At 43.0% G+C, this 20,873-nt stretch overlaps 1 protein-coding gene across 1 annotated transcript in view; it reads right to left on the bottom strand.

Moving 5' to 3' along the window:
• DLGAP1 (DLG associated protein 1) overlaps positions 1–20,873 on the bottom strand; it is a 130,344-nt gene that overhangs the window by 56,892 nt on the left and 52,579 nt on the right. Inside the window, exons 3-4 of the mRNA XM_070747582.1 lie at positions 16,322–16,499; positions 8,989–9,229 (exon numbers count right to left, since the gene is read on the bottom strand). Of these exons, the coding sequence (XP_070603683.1) occupies positions 8,989–9,229; positions 16,322–16,499 (419 nt within the window). The remainder of the gene's footprint in view (positions 1–8,988; positions 9,230–16,321; positions 16,500–20,873) is intronic.

Here is a 20,873-nt window from a genome sequence, read left to right as displayed (position 1 = left end):
TCTCTGCCACCCAATCCTGTAGGACAGAGGTCCCCAACCCTTTTTGCACCAGGGACCGGCTTTAAGCGATCAAGAGAGGAATGGGTGAATGAATGGACGGAGGGTGGGAAGGAAGGAAGGAAAGAGGGAAGGGACAGGAATAGAGGAAGGAAGCAAGGAAACTTATGAAAGGGGAGAGTAAGAGAGGAATGAGTGAAGGGAGGGAGGGAGGGAAGAAGGTGGGAAGGAGAAAGAAAAGAAGAAATAGAGGAAGGGAAGGTAAAAGAGAGAAAGAAAAAGAGCAAGAAAGAAAGAAAGAAAGAAAGAAAGAAAGAAAGAAAGAAAGGGGGAAGGGACAGGAACAGAGGAAGGAAGCAAGGAAACTTATGAAAGGGGAGAGTAAGAGAGGAATGAGTGAAAGGAGGGAGGGAGGGAAGAAGGTGGGAAGGAGAAAGAAAAGAAGAAATAGAGGAAGGGAAGGTAAAAGAGAGAAAGAAAAAGAGCAAGAAAGAAAGCTGCAAGCACCCCCCCGAGCCCCCCAGGCCGGCTGCAACCTTTTAAAACATGCGCGCCGCTTCGCAACTGTCTCCTGAAGCCGAACGCGGAAGTTAGCGTTTGGCTTCGGGAGACAGCTCCTTGGCGCTTGTATCTCGAATTTGGGCTTGTAAGTAGAACAAAAATATCTCTCCCCTCCCAGCTCTTATCTCGAGTTGCTCTTAAGTAGAGCAGCTCTTATGTCGGGGTTCCACTGTAATAACATATGTACTGTGCCTGAAATCGCTGATTGCTGTCCATTGTAAAGACGTAAGAAAAGCAAATGTATAAAAAAGCAAGACATACAATCTGACTTGGAGAAATAGTTTAAAAAAGCAAAGCCAGCTATTCTACTGACCCCCAGCTGTAAAAACAAATGCAGAATCCACAATAACTGACAAGAAGCAGTAAGAATTATTGCCTAATCAAATCACCACCAGGAGAACTAAAAAGGAACCACAGGGCCTAGATGCTTATTTGAAGAGGTCCATCGCATTTCAATTCTTCAATTTATATCAAACCTAGTGCTAGCATTTCTTGGTTTTGAAATATTATTTCCCCTCCTATTACATGCAAACTGTGTGCACAGAAAGTATATTAAGAATGTGGGCTATTTATAATGAGCATAATTATTCATTATGGCTTTTGTGTAAGGAAAAGGCTAACACTTTTAAGACTGGTTCAAAAGAAAAGTGAAAATTTACTTGTCAGAAGAATTTTCATGGTTCAATTCTGCCTGTCCTTTTTTGCAGTCCAAGGCACGATTTGTTCCTTAGGTTCATTATATAATTTCTTCAAATTAGAATTTTTTAAATGTGTTTTTGTTGAATTTAAGTTTAATGCCATTACATTGCACTCATGATTGATAGTTTCTGAAGTTTGCGAGACTGCCTTATTAATATCCTCATTATGCAGTAAATCCTAGTGTGGGAAGATTCACTAATCAAAATACGACCGTCTAATATTTATATTGTTTTGATTAGGAGAACACACAGAACTTTTCTTAGCTTCTTTGTGTAGCCTGAATGAATACAAATGGAGTTTCTTACCAATATACAGTGGTACCTCACCATACGAACTTAATTGGTTCCAGGAGGAGGTTCGTAAGGTGAAAAGTTCGTAAGATGAAACAATGTTTCCCATAGGAATCAATGTAAAAGCAAATAATGTGTGCAAATCCTTCAGGAAAATCCCAAACGTTAGAAGGGAGGCGAACAGAGGGCAGGGAGGAGCAGCTAAAGGGGGGCGGGTGGAAGAAGCAAGGCTAGGCTAAAGGGTGAGTGGGAAGGAAGAAAGGCAAGGGGGCGCCCCTCCCTTTTCTTTCTTCAAAAGACACCGTTTCAGTGCCTTTGCAAGCACGTTGTTCTCTGCAAAAGTTTTCCTCCCCCAAGCTGCCCCTCCCTCCTCCCTTTTCTTTCTTAAAAAGATACCCTTTCAGTTCCTTTGCAAGCACATTGTTCTCTGCAAAATTTTTCCTCCCCCAAGCTGCCCCTCCCTCCTCCCGTTTCTTTCTTAAAAAGACACCCTTTCAGTTCCTTTGCAAGCATGTTGTTCTCTGCAAAATGTTTCCTACTCCAAGCAGCCCCTCCCTTTTCTTTCTTCAAAAAAGGGGAAAAAAAGAAACCCCTTCATCCCAGCAGCAGCTGCTTGGGTTCGTAAGGTGAAAATAGTTCGGAAGAAGAGGCAAAAAATCTTAAACACCGGGTTCGTATCTTGAAAAGTTCGTTAGAAGAGGCGTTCATAAGATGAGGTACTACTGTATTCTCAGGACAATTATGTATCTTAATGATGCAGATATTTAATGATGCAGGTATGATCTCTGATAATACAGTGGTTAGAATACAGTACTGCAGGCTACTTCTGCTGACTGCCGGCTGCCTACAGTTTGGCAGTTCGAATCTCACCAGCTTAAGGATTACTCAACCTTCCATCCTGAGGTTGGTAAAATGACCCAGATTGTTCTGAGGTCAATAAAATGAGGACCCTGTTTGTTGGAGGCAATATGCTCTCTGTAAACCACTTAGAGAGGGCTATAAAGTGCTGCGAAGTGATATATAAAACTAAGTGCTATTGTTATTGCTATTTCAGATAGATTTGGGAAAAATACATATTGTTATGGCATTCCTAAATTGTTAAGACTTACTGTTTCAACAAAAATCAAACTATTTATTATTTTAGTGCAGTCTTTTTGCTAAATTAATTAGTATAATTAATATGTTAATTAATGAAAAAGAAATATAAACAGAAGTATTAATTAAATAATAACAATAACAATAAAAAAGAATCTGGGAAATTAAGGTAAGCACCCGTTTTTACACTGCTGGGATACCCCTGAGGTTCCCCTACATGGGAAACCCCACCTCTGGACTTCCGTGTTTTTGTGATGTTGCAGGGGAATCCCAGCAGGGGAATCCCAGCAGTGCAAAAACAGGCGCTTCGCTGGCAATGGAAATCTGGAGGTGGGGTTTCCCAGCGAGGGGAGCCTCAGTGAAATCGCAGCATAACAAAAACACAGATGCGGTTTCCCATGGAGGGGAGCCTCAGGGGAATCCCAGCACTGCAAAAACAGGCACTTCGGCTGGCAAAAGGGGTTAATTTTGGGCTTGCACGCATTAATCACTTTTCCATTGATTCCTATGGGAAACATTGTTTCATCTTACAAACTTTTCACCTTAAGAACCTTGTCCTGGAACCAATTAAGTTTGTAAGACAAGGTATCACTGTATATTCTCCATTGAGGTCATGAGGATATGTCAACAATACATGCTTACTGCTTAATGATGTATTTTTATCTCTCAAGACTATCATCATATGCAACGTTGTCAGAAGATGGAAACATCTGCTTAGGATGTCTTTGGAGACATTTGCATTCTTGATTTAGGTTACCTTGAAGCAGGGGTGGCCTACTGCCTTGACAGGGGGGAATGCAGTGGGGTAGCAAAAATGGAGCTCCACCCAGAGCACCCAATTTGCACTGAAAGATGTTGAAAGAAAATCCAGGGCATCCTCATAAGACACGCCCGTAGTGTGGTAGTAAAAATTTTGGTAACCCTTCACTGCCTTGAAGGCACAGATAAACCCCCAAGTGGTCTCAATGGCTCAGAGAGAGTTAATGACCAATGACTGTAAGGAAACACAATCCTTCCTTTCCCTGCCCATCCTGTCAGAACCTATTCTCCCATCCCCCCACCATCCAGTCTCAACTGTCAGTAACTATTCTTACACACACACACACACACAAGTACCACTGTCAGGCAGAACTGATGAAGCTTCTTGAATGAGGAGCAAAACTCCATTTTCCTCAAAAAATAGTCCAGTTGCCTTTTGAAAAAACAAAACAACAGCCCAAGCATCTTTGAGACCTCTGCCCAGAAGTGCTAGACAATATTATGATTACTTTAAGGAAGCTATATTGCTAAATTGGTAGGAAGATAATACATTGGTACCTCTACTTATGAACTTAATTTGTTCTGTGACCAGGTTCTTAAGTAGAAAAGTTTGTAAGTAGAAACAATTTTTCCCATAGGAATCAATGTAAAAGCAAATAATGTGGGCAAACCCATTAGGAAAGAAATAAAAGCTTGGAATTTGGGTGGAGGAGGAGGAGGAAGAAGAAGAGGAGGAGGACAGTTGCTGCCCAGAGCGAAGGGAGCGTTTCTTTTCTCTGAGCGCTGGTAGAGGTTTATTTCCTCTCCAAGCGCCCAGAGAAAGGAAAATGCTTCGTTCGCTCTGGACTGCTAAAGCCTCCTTAAGCGCCACCAAAAGGCTCCTCTGGTAGCCCAGAAAAGTTCGAGATGGCTGCATTAAAGGGGGGAGTGGCAGGAAACTGGCCGGGCCTTCATGCCGCTCTCAAATTTTCTGGGAAATTTTTACGGGCTCTGGTTCTTAAGTAGAAAATGGTTTTTAAGAAGAGGCAAAAAATCTTGAACACCTGGTTCTTATCTAGAAAAGTTCTTAAGTAGAAGCGTTCTTAGGTAGAGGTACCACTATACTTCTATTGTGCTATTGAACTATAATGAACCTAACTCAGCTCTCATCTCTTTTACACACATACATATACACTGTTCCCTATTTCTGCCTTTTCTCCCCCTATTGTACATGTGAATTCACACTCATACCCAGAGTGTGCTGTCTTAAGCATTGTTGGCTTCTTCTGTTCTTTTAATTTTCCTTCCATTCCTGCCTAGAGTTTTAATGCATTGATTTCCCTCCCCATCTCCTTTTTTTTTTTTTGCATTCTTTTTCTTCCCCATCCTCTCAGGAGAAGATGGACGCTGTGACATTTTGCAACAGTTGGAAGTACTTTACAAGCTGTCAAGCACTCCTTCTGGGGTTGCTTCTCAACGAAGCAATAGCCAAGCTAGATACGCAAATGCAAGTTTTTTAAAAGTATAAGTGCAAAGAAAAATCTAGTGTGATGATGTTACCATATACACCTTTACAGAGGTTGTCTTTATTTATTCAGGGGCAACACTAAACAAGAGGGAGTGATGACCAATCTGCAAAATTGTAGCTGTCACAATATCCCAAGTGATTGCAATCCAGGCACTCAGACCTCCACCTCATGATTATGATGCTGCACTAAGCAGTGGTCACGATTGCCATTTGTGGCCTCCCCTGACAGTTTCTCACAAGCAAAATCAACGTGGAACAGGGAAAGTTGCAAGTTGCTTCCATATATCACTCCTGCTAATTTTTCTCTCAATAACACTGTTGTGGCTAGCTCTGGCCCAGCTCCTGCCCCAAGGACTGTGGATGTGGGGGAGACATCCACATGCTGCAGGCCTGTTTTGCCCCCCCCCCCTGGTGGAATCTGATGATGAAGGCTCCTCTGACCAAGAAGACATGAGTGACAGGGAGGAGGAGAGTGTGGCAGACCGGTCAGAAGGAGATCAATTATCTAGCTCCTCCTTGGATTCAGAACAAGAGTTAATGATACAGCCACGCATGCGGAGAGCGATGCACAGGCAGCAACAACTGAGAGATTATTATCAAAGAAAATGAGGCCACCTGTGGTTGAGTGGGACTGTGGTAATTAGTGAGGTTGCCTATGGGTTTGGCCATTGTGGAGGATTATCTGATCGTTGTGTTTCGTGATTGCTTTACTGACTTTGACCTTTTGTGTGCTGATTTTTCCCCGCTTTGAAACTAAACCAGGGCAAAGTCTGTTTCACTTTGTGAAAGAAGAAGGACTGTGAATTGCCCCACAGCTGCAAGCAAAGTATCACAGAACTGATAAGGGACTTGTACAAATTATCAGTTTGTTTGGAGACGAGTGCTCTTTGCTATACCAAAAGAGGGCTTGGTTTAAGTGAATTTTCATTATAAAGAACATTGTTTTGAATTTTCAAACGTGTGTGTGTCTGAAATTGTATCTGTACATTTTTGGGAGGATTCTACCAGAGAGCTCGACAGAACAAACACTCACAACAGAGTAGAAGATCCCAGGAGTCTTGTACTCTACAGCATCCTTCCACCTGCCTGCACTGTACAGTGGGCTCTAGGACAACTCACTGTGGCCAACTTGCTGCGGTCAACTCATTGAGGGACAACCTGTCACAGGACAAGAATTACCGTAACATCTAAGAAATGGTGGGATAGAATCATTTTTAAAAAGCTGCCAAAAGGAAGGACAAAATGAAATGTGAATGACAAAAATTAAAATATTTTTACATTATTTTAAAGAATTAAATTTAATTATTGAATTGTCCCTCAGCGAGTTATCCCACAATAAGTTGGCCATAGTGAGTTGTCCCACGGTGAATTAGCTGTGATGAGCTGGCCATGACAAGTTGGCTGCAGTGATTGGCTGTGGCAAAGTGTCCCGTTCTGGCACAATGTGTGACCATCTGCCACATTCCTCCCTGCCCTGTCTGTAGTGTACACCTACCTACAGCACATTGTCACCCACAGCTCTCATTGGCCTGCCTGTTTAGGGTAACCCGCTCCCTTCTTAATCAGAGGGGAGTTGGGGAGCCCTTGCAGAGTAGTGCCGAGGATTTTAACACGTTTTTCGCTGATAAAATCGCCCGGATCCGAGCGGACCTCGACTCCAATTGTGAAACAGAGTCGACTGACAATGAGTCAGTTGAGGTGACTGGGGCTAAACGTCTTTGTCCATCTGTCTGGGAGGAGTTTGACTTGGTGACACCTGATGAAGTGGACAAGGCCATTGGAGCTATGAGTTCTGCCACCTGTTTACTGGATCCGTGTCCCTCTTGGCTGGTTTCGGCCAGTCGAGGGGTGACACGGAGCTGGGTCCAAGAGATTGTCAACGCCTCCTTGGGGAGGGGGTCCTTTCCGCCCCTTTATAAGGAGGCGGTTGTGCGCCCCCTCCTCAAGAAGCCTTCCCTGGACCCAGCCGTGCTTAATAACTACCGTCCAGTCTCCAACCTTCCCTTCATGGGGAAGGTTGTAGAGAAGGTGGTGGCACTTCAACTCTAGCGGTTCTTGGATGAAGCCGATTATCTAGGTCCTCAGCAGTCTGGATTCAGGCCCGGCTACAGCATGGAAACTGCTTTGGTCGCGTTGATGGATGATCTCTGGCGGGCCCGGGACAGGGGCTTGTCCTCTGTCCTGGTGCTCCTTGACCTCTCAGCGGCTTTCGATACCATCGACCATGGTATCCTTCTGCGCCGGCTGGAGGGGTTGGGAGTGGGAGGCACTGTTCTTCAGTGGTTCTCCTCCTACCTCTCCGTTCGGTCGCAGTCAGTGTTAGTGGGGGGTCAGAGGTCGACCCCGAGGTTTCTCCCTTGTGGGGTGCCTCAGGGGTCGGTCCTCTCCCCCCTGCTATTTAATATCTACATGAAACCGCTGGGTGAGATCATCCAAGGGCATGGGGTGAGGTATCATCAATATGCCGATGATACCCAGTTGTACTTCTCCACCCCATGTCCAGTCAACGAAGCAGTGGAAGTGATGTGCCGGTGCCTGGAGGCTGTTGGGGCCTGGATGGGTGTCAACAAACTCAAACTCAACCCAGACAAGACGGAGTGGCTGTGGGTTTTGCCTCCCAAGGACAATTCTATCTGTCCGTCCATTACCCTGGGGGGGGGGAATTATTGACCCCCTCAGAGAGGGTCCGCAACTTGGGCGTCCTCCTCGATCCACAGCTCACATTAGAAAAACACCTTTCAGCTGTGGCGAGGGGGGCGTTTGCCCAGGTTCGCCTGGTGCGCCAGTTGCGGCCCTATTTGGACCGGGAGTCATTGCTCACAGTCACTCATGCCCTCATCACCTCGAGGTTCGACTACTGTAACGCTCTCTACATGGGGCTACCTTTGAAAAGTGTTCGGAAACTTCAGATCGTGCAGAATGCAGCTGCGAGAGCAATTATGGGCTTCTCCAAGTATGCCCATATCACTCCAACACTCCGCAGTCTGCATTGGCTGCCGATCAGTTTCCGGTCACAATTCAAAGTGTTGGTTATGACCTATAAAGCCCTTCATGGCACCGGACCAGAATATCTTCGGGACCGCCTCCTGCCGCACGAATCCCAGCGACCGGTTAGGTCCCACAGAGTTGGCCTTCTCCGGGTCCCGTCGACTAAACAATGTCGTCTGGCGGGACCCAGGGGAAGACCCTTCTCTGTGGGGTCCCCGACCCTCTGGAACCAGCTCCCCCCTGAGATTAGGATTGCCCCCACCCTCCCTGCCTTTCGTAAACTCCTTAAGACCCACCTTTGCCGTCAGGCATGGGGGAACTAAAACACCTCCCCCTTGCCCATGTTGTTTTGTTGATTGATTGACTGTGTGCCTGTTTTTTATATATACTGTTTTTATGAGATTATTAATTTAAATTGTAACTAGAAGGGTGGGCATTGGATTTGGTATTATGTACTGTACTGTTTTTTATTATTGTTGTGAGCCGCCCCGAGTTTGCGGAGAGGGGCGGCATATCAATCCAATAAACCTAACCTAACCTAACCTAGTTCAGTTGCATTCCCTAGTAACGTATCTGCCACAGCCCTCCCTAAAAAGTCCTGATTCTTGCCTGGGACTTCCATCTCATTTTGCTTAACACCAAAATGGTCCTGGTGTTATGATAACAGCTAGAACTGCTGTCACTAAGCAATATAGTTATGTGACATTGTGCTAAATTTATAACTTAGCGACAGCAATCTGTCGCAATTGCACTCATAAATCAAGAACTACATATAATATCAATAAAAAACCTAATCTGCTTAGTATAAGCAGTTATAGAGTGTTCTGACTACATGCAATTATTAGCAACAATCCACAGAGGGCAGGCAGACAATACAAAATTTTAAGGGATATCTAAGGAAAACAATACAAGTGGTTGTGTAGGATGTGAAGGGTCACTTAATTCAAAGGACCGAGTGATCAAACATCCATTTAGGGTAAGCATTCCATTCAATATTATGACTAGAGAGCAATCCAAAGACGGCTCTTTAACATTAAGCAATCCATTTAACATTCAATATTATGACTAGAGAGCAATCCAAAGATGGCTCACCAGTGCTGCTTTGGATGGTCCTCACAGTAGTGGTTGTGCGAGGTGGAGATGAGGATCTCAAAGACAGACATTCATCATCTTGGGAACAGCCTTTTTCGATTGCTCTCACATAACTGTGGCTCCTCATGCGGAAACACCCAGGCATTGGCAGATCCAGGGCTTCTACTGCCTGAGACTCTAGTTCGCTGAATACAGATTCACAGACTGATTCAAACTGACCGTTTACTTCCATCTCACTCACCTGTAAGCAAAAAAAGCACACTGTTTAATTGTATCCAATTATAGCAAATAGAAAGTGCAATTTGTAGTACAGTAGTACCTCTAGATAGGATCTGCTCCACATGCAAGTATTCCAAGTTATGAGCCGTGACGCGAGCGAAATTTCTGTTCGACACCCGAGCTCAAATTCGGGATACGAGCCAAGCTTCCGCTAGGTGGGGCAAGAATCCTTGCTTCTGATTATCTCGGTGCGAAAAACAAAGTCTAAAGGCATTCGTTCGAGATGCGAGTTGATCGACTTACGAGCTCGGGTCTGGAACGAATTAAACTCATATGTCGAGGTACCACTGTACTATATTATAGCAGGAAGAAGGAGGACCAAAACTTTATTTTCCCATTGTAAAGAATCGCAAAGTAGAGTAAAAGGTATATAAGCCATTTTCCTTTTGGGTTTGTAAGTTTTTAAAGTATATAAAAGTATAAGTAAAATATGTTCATGTTCCATTACAAATAGAAATCTCTTTATTTTTAAGTTGTCTACAGCACAATGCAAACTGCCCGTATTAATTACAAAATTACCAATGAAAGACATGAATCTTTAAATATGCCAAATGTTTTCAGTCAAATGCCTTAAATATACTTGATGCCAAAAAATCTACCTGGATCTTTTTTAAAGCATGTTATTCAAGGGATGTGAATCAATAAAATAAATGCAATGAAAGTGTAAAGTGATGTAGGGAATGCATGATTACATGCTAGTAAACAGTAGACAAGAAAAAGACAAAATATTTATGACAAATTACTAATGGAGTTCAAGTTAAGGCAAATATTTACAGGTGGACTTTGTTTTTCAACCATTCATTCAACAATTAAAATGCACAGTTACAATGATACTGAATGAATTATGGCTATGACTGGTCCTTGGAGTTCTGGCTGTCTTAGACATTTCTTAGGTCCTGCAATTGCAATCAAAGTGGTTGGCAATGTGTTTCCAATTACGACTGATTGCCAAGCATCTAATGTCTATATGCTCATCATTTGCAATTTTTCATGGCAACTTCCCCTTAAAGTCAAAGATTTTTTAAAAAATCACTGGGATAAGTCTTGCCCACCCATGCACTTTCTCCTAGATCCTTTGTACTTGTGTTGACCACTTGTGCATCCGTGTACCATACACAATCTGTGCAGTACCTTCTACTCCCATGAATTCTCCCTGAATCTACACTGCACCTTTTGTTCCCCAATCTGTGTGTCCCCTCTTGAGAGTTGCATACCCTGCCCAACCTGTGCAATGAATCTTGCATGTTCTTTTGCACCCTCCCTGTGCCACACCTCTCATACATCTTCACCGACCTGCATCTTTCTTGACTTACACAATTCTTCTCACAGGCTCTCCACAACTTATTGTACATCTCTCATATATCATTCCCAACCCATAAGGCCACTTTCACATATCTCCTTGCCCCCTTATGTACCCTCTACATCAGTGTTTCCCAACCTTAGCAACTTGAAGATATTTGGACTTCAACTCCCAGAATTCCCAAGCCAGCGAATGCTGGCTGGGGAATTCTGGGAGTTGAAGTCCAGATATCTTCAAGTTGCCAAGGTTGGGAAACACTGCTCTACATCAATAAAGGGCAGCCATTCGCAGCCCTACTAGAACACTCTGGAACACAACCTTCTAGTTCCTGCGCATGCGCAGAGTCGTGTCCTGAAGCAGTCCCAGCTGGGAGTCACCACCAGGAAGAAATCCCCCCGTCTCCCGGGTCTCCTGCTTGCCAGAGGTGCCCCGACGAGCTACTTTCCTTCCTGGAGGATTTCTTCCCGCCGGTGGCTTCTGAACGGGATTGACCACCACCGCCGCTGCCCCTCGCAGGACCCAGCCCCGCTACCGCCAGGTGACCACATCGGTGGCAGCAGCAATGGCAGAGGCGTCCCATGCCCGCCGGACGAGTGCCGCACTCTCTGGGACCACCTAGCAGGAACACTGTTGCTGCTGGCTGGGGTGGCGAGATTTGGCTGCTGGACATGCGCAGAAACCGAATCTGGTGTGCATGGCACGTGCACAGCCGGTGGTGATGGAGCTGCGCGCACAGCTCTATTTCCACTGGTGGAAAAACCGTTCCACTTCCTGCCCAACCCTGTTCTACAGCCTATGCACCCTCATGACCCTCTTCCCCAGCCTTGTCCACCATCACATTTCCTTAACCTAGCAGCAGCCACTTACCTGCCTAGGACTTGAAATTTTTTGTCAGATTGTCTGCTGACTTTGATTGTGGGATGTTGGCAAGAAGTTGTCTTGTTTAATGACTGTGGAATTCAGTTAATAATGACCACAAGAACTGCAGGGATTGCCACTGCTAAGTGATGAAGGTGCAGTTTACAACCACATTGCTTAGCAACCAAAATTCCAGTCCCAGTTGCTGATGTTAGTTTAGAACTATCTATATGTCAATCACTCCCAAAGTCTTCCAAAATGGCTTTTGACTATTATCATGACATACATTATGTAATATATAGATTTTTATCATATTTTTTGTATTCTTTGAAAGATCTTGCTGAAGATGTACCCAGATCTTTCATTTGCAGTAGTCTGTTTTTTCCCCCCAGGATAAAATTCCAGTGCAAACAAGGCAACAATATTTAAAAGAAAAGAAAATACTTAACCAATGTAGGCTAGCTGTTGAGAATAATTATGGTACATCTCTTTATGGCTTTTCTCTTTCATTTCTACAAGTACTGCTAGTAGTCTATGTAGGGTCTCTACACACAATTTTTTTTGCAAATGTTGGGAAATCATTACTAACATAATGTTTCCTATTTGTCCAAAAACCTGCAGGAACTTTAGGTGCAGAATATGTTGCTTACAGAGGTTTTCTTTAAATTCTAAATGATAAAATTCTGAACGTGCTGTTAAGCTCAGCAGTGAACCTCTTAAACCCTAAGTAAATTATATGCTGCAAGTTACTACTAGTGACATAATAGCCTATGTAGCAATTGAGTTTCAAATCTAAAATAAGACTGAAGGATCAGTTATATTCAAAGACAAAATGGAAGCCAATCATGTAACAAGCTATTATGTCACAGTAGCCTGTTAACTTCACTATCCATCCTAAAAACTCAATAGTTTTGCTTGTGGTTTAGTGAAGAAACTACAGTATTTGTATAAATATAGAAGAATTCATGGAGTTCTCTCTACATGGATTTTTTTTAAAAAAGATTCCTTAATATAAGTTTCTTTCTTTTCAAATGTTTTATGTCAGAATTTCAAATTCCTGCCTACCAGTGGTGGGTGTATTAGTAGAACTAGAAATAAATTCATCATCATGTTGCCAGCTTACCTAAATACAGAAACGTCTTGATTTATGGCATACTGTCCAAAATGTAAACTACAAAAATGTTCTTGATTGAATAATGGCTGAATAATGATTGAATAATGCTAGAATGGTGGAATACACCAATATCTATGGCCAGTGAAGGGCTACCAATTTTTTTACTACCACACTGTGAGCGCGTCTTATGCAGGATGACCTTCATTTTCTTTCAACATCTTTCAGTGCAAATTGGGTGCTCTGGGGTGGAGCTCCATTTTTGCTACCCCACTGCGTTTCCCCCGTCCGGGCAGCAACCCAACACTGTGTATAGCCCTATCTGATGTCCATCATAGTATATGGATAATTGTAACTTCAAATTTAAGAGAAGAAAATAATACAGAATATGAATTTTGGAAAGGAAAACCAATTGCAATATTATATGTGTGTATCACTAACATAAAAAGGGGAACAACACAATACAGTGATATCTCGTCTTACAAACCCTTCATCATACAAACTTTTCAAGATACAAATCCAGGGCTTAAGATTTTTTTGCCTCTTCTTACAAACTATTTTCACCTTACAAACCCACCGCCGCCGCTGGGATGCCCCGCCTCCGGACTTCCGTTGCCAGCGAAGCGCCTGTTTTTGCACTGCTGGGAATCCCCTGAGGCTCCCCTCCATGGGAAACCCCACCTCCGGACTTCCGTGTTTTTGTGATGCTGCAGGGGAATCTCAGCCATGAAAAAATGGGCGCTTTGCTGGCAACGGAAGTCCGGAGGTGGGGTTTCCCAGCGAGAGGAACCTCAGTGAAATCGCAGCATCGCAAGAACACAAAGGTCCGGAGGTGGGGTTTCGAGGACTTCGGTGTTTTTGCGATGCTGTGATTTCACTGATGCTCCCTTCGCTCGGAAACCCCACCTCCGGACTTCTGTTGCCAGCTAAACACTCGTTTTTGCGATGCTGGGATTCCCCTGCAGCATTGCAAAAACACAGAAGTCCAGAGGTGGGTTTTCTCATGGAGGGGAGCCTCAGGGGAATCCCAGCAGCAGAAAAACGGGCGCTTTGGCTGGCAAAAGGGGTGAATTTTGGGCTTGCACGCATCAATCGCTTTTCCATTGATTCCTATGGGAAACATTGTTTCGTCTTACAAACTTTTCACCTTAAGAACCTCGTCCCGGAACCAATTAAGTTTGTAAGACAAGGTATCACTGTATATCTAAATGAAGAAAAGTCTGAGTTTTGTGGATGTTTAAGATTAATATATGCAAAGAAATTAAGATATAAGCTTGATTATGAGAGAAAGGGATAGTAATTATATTACAAAGTATTATTGCCATCTACAGTAGGCTGTGTGGTGTGCATGAAAAGAGAAATGTGTAAATTGGAGTCCCTTGAATGTTTTACTTTAGTGTGTGGTGATAATGGAAAAAGCAAAGATAAACAACTAAAAATTCTGCAATAATTCTAAATGTTTAAGATTCATAGGGGAAAATATTCTGTTAAGTGACATAAGTGGATGGCTGGAAGACAAGACAAGAGAGAATGCTAAAAATAACTGAGCTGTTTGGAGTCAAAGAATGAATGAGACTGATGATTGGTGTGTTTAGAAAAAAGTCTATTTCAAATACAAAAGCACTATCAGGCTCAGTTCATGCATATACATGTCAAAAGAATGGATATGAATCTTAAAAGCGTGACTGATTTAATTGTTTATGATGAAAATCTAACACAAAATGTTTCTCTAAATAAACTCTTTTACATTTACCCACTATAATAAACTATCCACTATTATTATTATTATTATTATTATTATTATTATTATTATTATTATTTAGATTTGTATGCCGCCCCTCTCCACAGACTCGGTATACAGTGATCTCTCGATTATCGCGAGGGTTACGTTCCAAGACCTTTCGCGATAATCGATTTTTCGCGATATAGTGGAAACACCATCTGCGCATGCGTGCCCTTTTTCCCCATGGCCGCGCATGCGCAGATGGTGGAGCCGATGGCTGGGGAGGTGGATTCGCCGCCCCCACCAGCCCTTCCTGCTCTGGGTCAGAGCCGTGGAAACCTTCGGCTCGCCGAGGTTGCGTCTGACCCCCTTGAAGCAAGGCTCCAAGCTCCCCTGCCGCCGCCGCTGCTACGCCTCCGCCGCCTCAGCCACCCCCTCTGCTTCTCCTTGGCGGCGGCCAAGCGGCAGGTTTACAGTAATGGGAGACCAAAGGCGAAAAAAGAAAAGAAAAAAAAATCCCCAAAAGAGAGGGACAAGAGGCAGGCACAAAGCGAGGGCACAAGGGGAGCTGCCCGGCAGAGGTTGCTTTTTTTCTTCTCGTGGGCAAGTGGAGGGGGGGAGAGAGAAGGAAAGAGAGAGAGAGAACCGCGGACGTATTTTTAATTTATTATTTTTTGAAAAATCGCGGTATAGCGTTTCGCGAAGATTGAGATCGCGAACATCGAGGGACCACTGTATAACTCTTATTACATCCATAACTGCAACTACTAAGCACTAACCACTAACTACAAACCACTCAGCACAAAACACTCCATAACAAACCATTCTCTACTATAAAAAACCACTCTGTAACAAACTACACCCATGCAAGGATGTTCCTCTTTATATAGGTTACAGCCAATCAGGTTACAGCACAATTAGCAAACCCATGATTACATACTGATTATAGCTTACATCAACCTTCACTATGGTTACAAACCATTTACTTGCATTGTAATATTACTCCAGAAATAAACTTATTTCTGACATGGACAGCTGGCCTTTGCTGCTGGTTTGGCGCATGGGGACAAATTCCCACCACTGGTAGGGGCAAACTGATCCAAATCGGCAGCAACCCACCACTGAAGTAAACTCCTTGATGTACCATGCAAAAGTGGTACATTCCTTAAGTGAGTGGAAATTGCTTGGTGGTCACCCTGACCGAATAGTGGGTTCTAAAACCTGTTGCTATTGCATAATTGTCCATCTTTTTCTAATACAGTGATACCTTGTCTTTCAAACTTAATTGGTTCTGGGATGATGTTCTTAAGGTGAAAAGTTTGTAAGACGAAACAGTGTTTCCCATAGGAATCAATGGAAAAGCGATTAATGCGTGCAATTCACCCCTTTTGCCAGCCAAAGCTCCTGTTTTTGCGCTGCTGGGATTCCTCTGAGGTTCCCCTCCATAGGAAACCCCACCTCTGGACATCTGTGTTTTTGCGATGCTGCAGGGGAATCCCAGCATCGCAAAAACGAGTGCTTTGCTGGCAATGGAAGTCCGGGGGTGGGGTTTCCCAGCGAAGGGAGCATCAGTGAAATCACAGCATCGCAAAACATCAAAGTCCTCGAAACCCCATCTCTGGACCTCTGTGTTTTTGCGATGCTGAAATTTCACTGAGGCTCCCCTCGCTGGGAAACCCCACCTCCAGACTTCCATTGCCAGCGAAGTGCCCGTTTTTGCGCTGCTGGGATTCCCCTGCAGCATCACAAAATCACAGGAGTCCAGAGGTGGAGTTTCCCATGGAAGGGAGCCTCAGGGAAATCCCAGCAGTGCAAAAAAGGGTGCTTCGCTGGCAACGGAAGTCCGGAGGCGGGGCATCCCAATGGCAGCGGTGGGTTTGTAAGGTGAAAATAGTTTGTAAGAAGAGGCAAAAAAAATCTTAAACCCCGGGTTTGTATCTCGAAAAGTTTGTATGATGAGGCGTTTGTAAGACGAGGTATCACTGTATAGATTCTATATTTACTAGAGTTGGATGGTGTACTATCATTATTATTTTTTTAATTGTGCAAGCATGTCACTCACCTGACTAATAGTGCTCATCGCCCTCATGTAGCTTTCATTTCGGGAACGAAACTTAGGAGACGTAAGCAGAGCCGCAGGATCCAAGCTATCCAAACTCCTATTGATGGAAACTTCACTCACTGCCCTCAAGTAACTGTGGCTTCGGATTTGAAGTTTTGGAGAATGCTCACCGGATATCCTTAAAGGAAAAAACAACAACAATGAGTCGCTGTACCATCTCTATATTTCATCTCTAATAATTAATGGAAATACTATGTATCACAGCAAAATAATCACCAAAACATTCACTCACATCCAAAAATCGACCCATTGACCCATAGTCATATATAAACATAGATCTCAACCACCAGAAAGGAGACTGTTCCTATTCATTTGTTGAAATATTTTTTTTTGCCTTTCTTATCAACAATTGTTAAATGTGGTGTGTTTTACAGCAGATGCCTGTTTGAATTATAAAGTCTCAAGCTCTTTGGCTTCTTCATTTTCAATTACTGTATTTTTCGGTGTATAAGACGCACCCTTTTTCCTCCCTAAACTAGGCTGATAATTAGGGTGTGTCTTATACTCTAAATGTAGCTTTTTTTCCAGCCCAAACTAGCTGCTAACAATCTTCCCAGCTCTTACCTTGCAGGCTCTTTCATTGCTTCTCTGTGAAGAATGTTTTCCAAGCCCTAGGTCTTTGCAGGGTTTGTTTAATTATTCTAACTTGCTCTGGTTTTGCTGGTTTTTTAATGTTCCCAGCTTTTACCTGCTTGCAAGCTCTTTCATTGTTACACTCTGCCAAAAATGTATTCCAAACCTGGTCTTTGTAGGTTTTTCTTTTTCTTTGTAGGTTTTTCTTTTTCATTGCTTTACTTGTTCCAGATATTTTTTTCCAACCCTAACCAGGTGCTATTAATGTACCCAAGCTCTTTCATTGTTACTCTCTGCAAAGAATGTATTCTAAACCCTGTCTTTGTAGGGGGGTTGTCATTGTTTTACTTGCTTTGAATGTTTCTTTCCAGCCCTAACCAGGTGCTAACAATGTTCCCAGCTCTTACCCTCTTGCAAGCTGTTTCACTGTTAATCTCTGCAAAGAAGGATGTTTTCCAAGCCCTAAGTCTTTGCAGGGTTTTTTCCATTGCTCTATTTGCAATGTAAGGAAGATCTGAGGAAATATATGCTCCTGGGATCAGCTAGGGGTGGCCAGCTTTCTACCAGGTTCTTTTCTTTTAAAGAGAGAGAGAAAAAGGGGGGCAGGCGAATAATCAGCTTCTCTAGAGAAAGAAATGTGTATCTCCCATCAATTGCAGTGTAAAGACAGAAAGACAGAAAAAAGGCAGAATTACACTGCAATTGATGGGAGATGCACATTTCTTTCTCTAAAGAAGCTGGTTATTCACCCACCCCCCTCTCCCTCTCTCTCTGTCTCTAAAAGAAAAGAACCTGGTGAAAAGCTAGCCTCCCCCCAGCCGAACTCACATCCCAGCTGATCCCAGGTGCCTTCCTCAGATCTTCCTCAGCTGGGCTTGGCTTCCCACTCCCGGCTGCTATGTCTTGAGAGCCTGGAGTTGTCATGCATTTGCAGAGCGATGTCAGCTCTAAGTCCAGCTAGAGCAGAAGAGGGTGTAAATCTGAACTGTGGGGTGGGTGGGTATGGGGGTTGGAGAGAACCAGGAGGAGAGCCGAGTCTGGCATGACTGGTAGAGGCAGGTTTAATGCTTGTGGACTTCAACTTCCATTTCTGAGCTAGCATGACTGGTGGAGTTGAAGTCCACAAGTCTTAAAGCTGTCAAGTTTGAAGACACCTGAGTTAGAGGTTAGGAGTGCAAGAGTCTTCAAACCTGGCAAGTTTAAGGCTTGTAGATCTCAACTCCCATTTCTGAGCTAGTATTTTATTAAACAATATAATACTACACCATTTGGTTCAGAATACTTTTTTCCTTGTTTTCCTCCTCTAAAATCTAGGTGTGTCTTCTACACCAGTGTGTCTTATACACTGAAAAATATGGTACTTTATTTTATGGCCCCACCAGTTCCTGCTTGCATACAAATGGTATTTCTTGCAGATATTCCAATCCTCATTGTTGTTACTTTACCATGCTATTGTCTGCAGTCTATCTGTGCAATCTCCTTGCAGTAGCTAATTAAGTGATCCACTGTTTCTTCAGCTACTTTGCAGAGGCGCCACTTGCTGTCTGTTGCTATCTTCTCAATTCTGACTTTGTATGCATTTGTGTAGCCAGCCTAACTCTTTCTTCAACTTTCATGTTCCTAGCCATTGCCAGGTCTTGTTATTATCTGCCTTGCCTGCTATTTGTTTGTTTAAATGTACTGGCCATTATTACTTTGTCTGCCTCTTTTCTCTTTTTCATTTAGCCTTTCTTGTAGGTTATTTTGGTTTCTCCAGTATTCAGTTTCCTGGTATGCTAGCTTCAATGCCCTCTTTTTGACTCGTGCATATACAGGTCCTCAATGGAAGGCAGGTTGGCAGTTCTGATTATCCTCTAAAGTCTGTGTCGGTCCTGTTGGGTTGCAGCACCAAACCAGACAGCTATAGAGGTGCAGATGACAGACTCAGTGATTCCTCTGTAGAACTGTATCAGCAGCTCCTTGGGCAGTTGAACTTCCTGAGCAGGCGCAGAAATAACATTCTTTGTTGTGCTTTTTTGATAATGTTTTTGATGTTAGGTGACCATTTTAGATCTTGAGATATGATAGAACCTAGAAATTTGAAGGTCTCTACTGTTGATACTGTGTTGTCTAGTATTGTGAGAGGTAGAATGGTGGAAGGGTTTCTCCTAAAGTCTACCACCATTTATACGGTTTTGAGTGTGTTCAGTTCTAGATTGTTCTGGTCACACCACAAGGATAGTTGTTCAACTTCCTGTCTGTATGCAGATTCATCACTGTCTAGAATGAGTCCGATCACTGTTGTATCATCTGCAAACTTCAGTAGTTTAACAGATGGATCGTTTGAGATGCAGTCATTAGTGTATAGAGAGAAGAGAAGTGGTGAGAGTACATAGCCTTGGGGGGCAGCTGTGCTAATTGTATATGTATCTGATGTGATTTTTCCTAGCTTTACCTGCTGCTTCCTGTCTGTTAGGAAGGTTGTGATCCACTTACAAGTGTGCTCAGGTACTGCTAGCTGATTTAGTTTGGTTAAGAGAAATGCCCAGTCGGCGGCTTAAACCGCCGGCCGAAATTGCCCCCGGAGCCGGGGGATGCTGCTGCAAGCTCCATGGAGCTCCGAACTTCCGGTTTCCAGGGAAACTGGAAGTTCAGCTTTTGGCAGCACGCCAAGGTGGCATGCTGCATGCAGGGCATGGGGGGAGGTCCTGGATCGCCCTATTTAAGGGCGGTCTGAGCAGGACCTCCTCCTTGCCCTGCTGGAATCGCAAGCGAACAGACGTCTGTATAGCCTGATATCCTCTTTAACATGCAAATCACATTTATCATATTTAGAATGCCTATCTCTGCTTTTAAAATCCTTGTACCGAGAGCGCTCACAGAAATGCATTAATTTCTTCTTCTTTTTTTCAACTATGTAAAATTATATAGCACTAGAGACAAATGAACTAAATTATCAATTATTTTGAAAAGGTTGTCAACTGAAAGTCTTATCTATTCATGATAGTTACTGATTAGCATGCATATTTTAAAATGCACAATTAGTATGTACATTCATTTGAAAAATATGTGAATTGAGTATGGAAAAAAATGGTTTCAAATTAAATCAATGTTTGAAATTGCCTATTTACATTAAGCTGGCTTAAATCTCTCTCTCTCTCTCTCCTCCCCTCTGTCTCTCGCCCCATATTTATGTTTCAATCTATACTGCAGCTTGATTAAAATGATAGTTCTTAGAATGATTTTATGTGACTGACACAAGATGAATGAGAATCAGTTCTTTTTTTAAAAAACAGCCTATAGAAATCATTCTAGTTTTTCTTCTAGGCTTTTGTAGTTCATATAAGTTTACACCATCCATTATTAAACAGCAGATTTGTTCAAACCCATTATTCATTATTTCATATAAAATGGGTTATATCAGATTGTATTATGTAAGCCAGCAATCATCAGGCTGTCAAAACAGGAGATTTGTTAGATATATACAGAGCAACACAAATCTCTGTAGGTGCTTTTGGGTAAACATACTTAAGCACTCTACAAATTAACCCTTGTTTTTATAACCGAAGAACCCTGTTTCAATCATGCCATAATAAATGCTAACTAGCAAATCCATTTTGGAAAATCGTTTTTTGTTAAACTCTACTGAATAATGTGCATTCTTCAGCAAATCAAGTTGCAACCCCACTGAATTGAGTTTGGACTGGACAAATGTGCCATTTCACAATCCAGTGTGAGAAAATAGTGAAAACTAAAGGAATCAAAATGCCCTATAGAAACAACATCAAAAGTCTAGATGAAGATGACTACAAATAGTTGGGCATCCTTCAAGTTGACAACTTCAAACGCATTGAAATAAAGAAAAGGTTTAGACGTGAATACATCAAGAGGGTGAAGAAGATCTTGTAATGCAAAGTCAGTAGAGGAAATTCCATCAAGG

This window comes from Erythrolamprus reginae, chromosome 3 (assembly GCF_031021105.1).
Source record: "Erythrolamprus reginae isolate rEryReg1 chromosome 3, rEryReg1.hap1, whole genome shotgun sequence".
Taxonomy (NCBI): domain Eukaryota; kingdom Metazoa; phylum Chordata; class Lepidosauria; order Squamata; family Dipsadidae; genus Erythrolamprus; species Erythrolamprus reginae.
The sequence above is the reverse complement of the archived record's forward strand: the minus strand, read 5'-3'. Positions and strand labels throughout refer to the sequence as shown.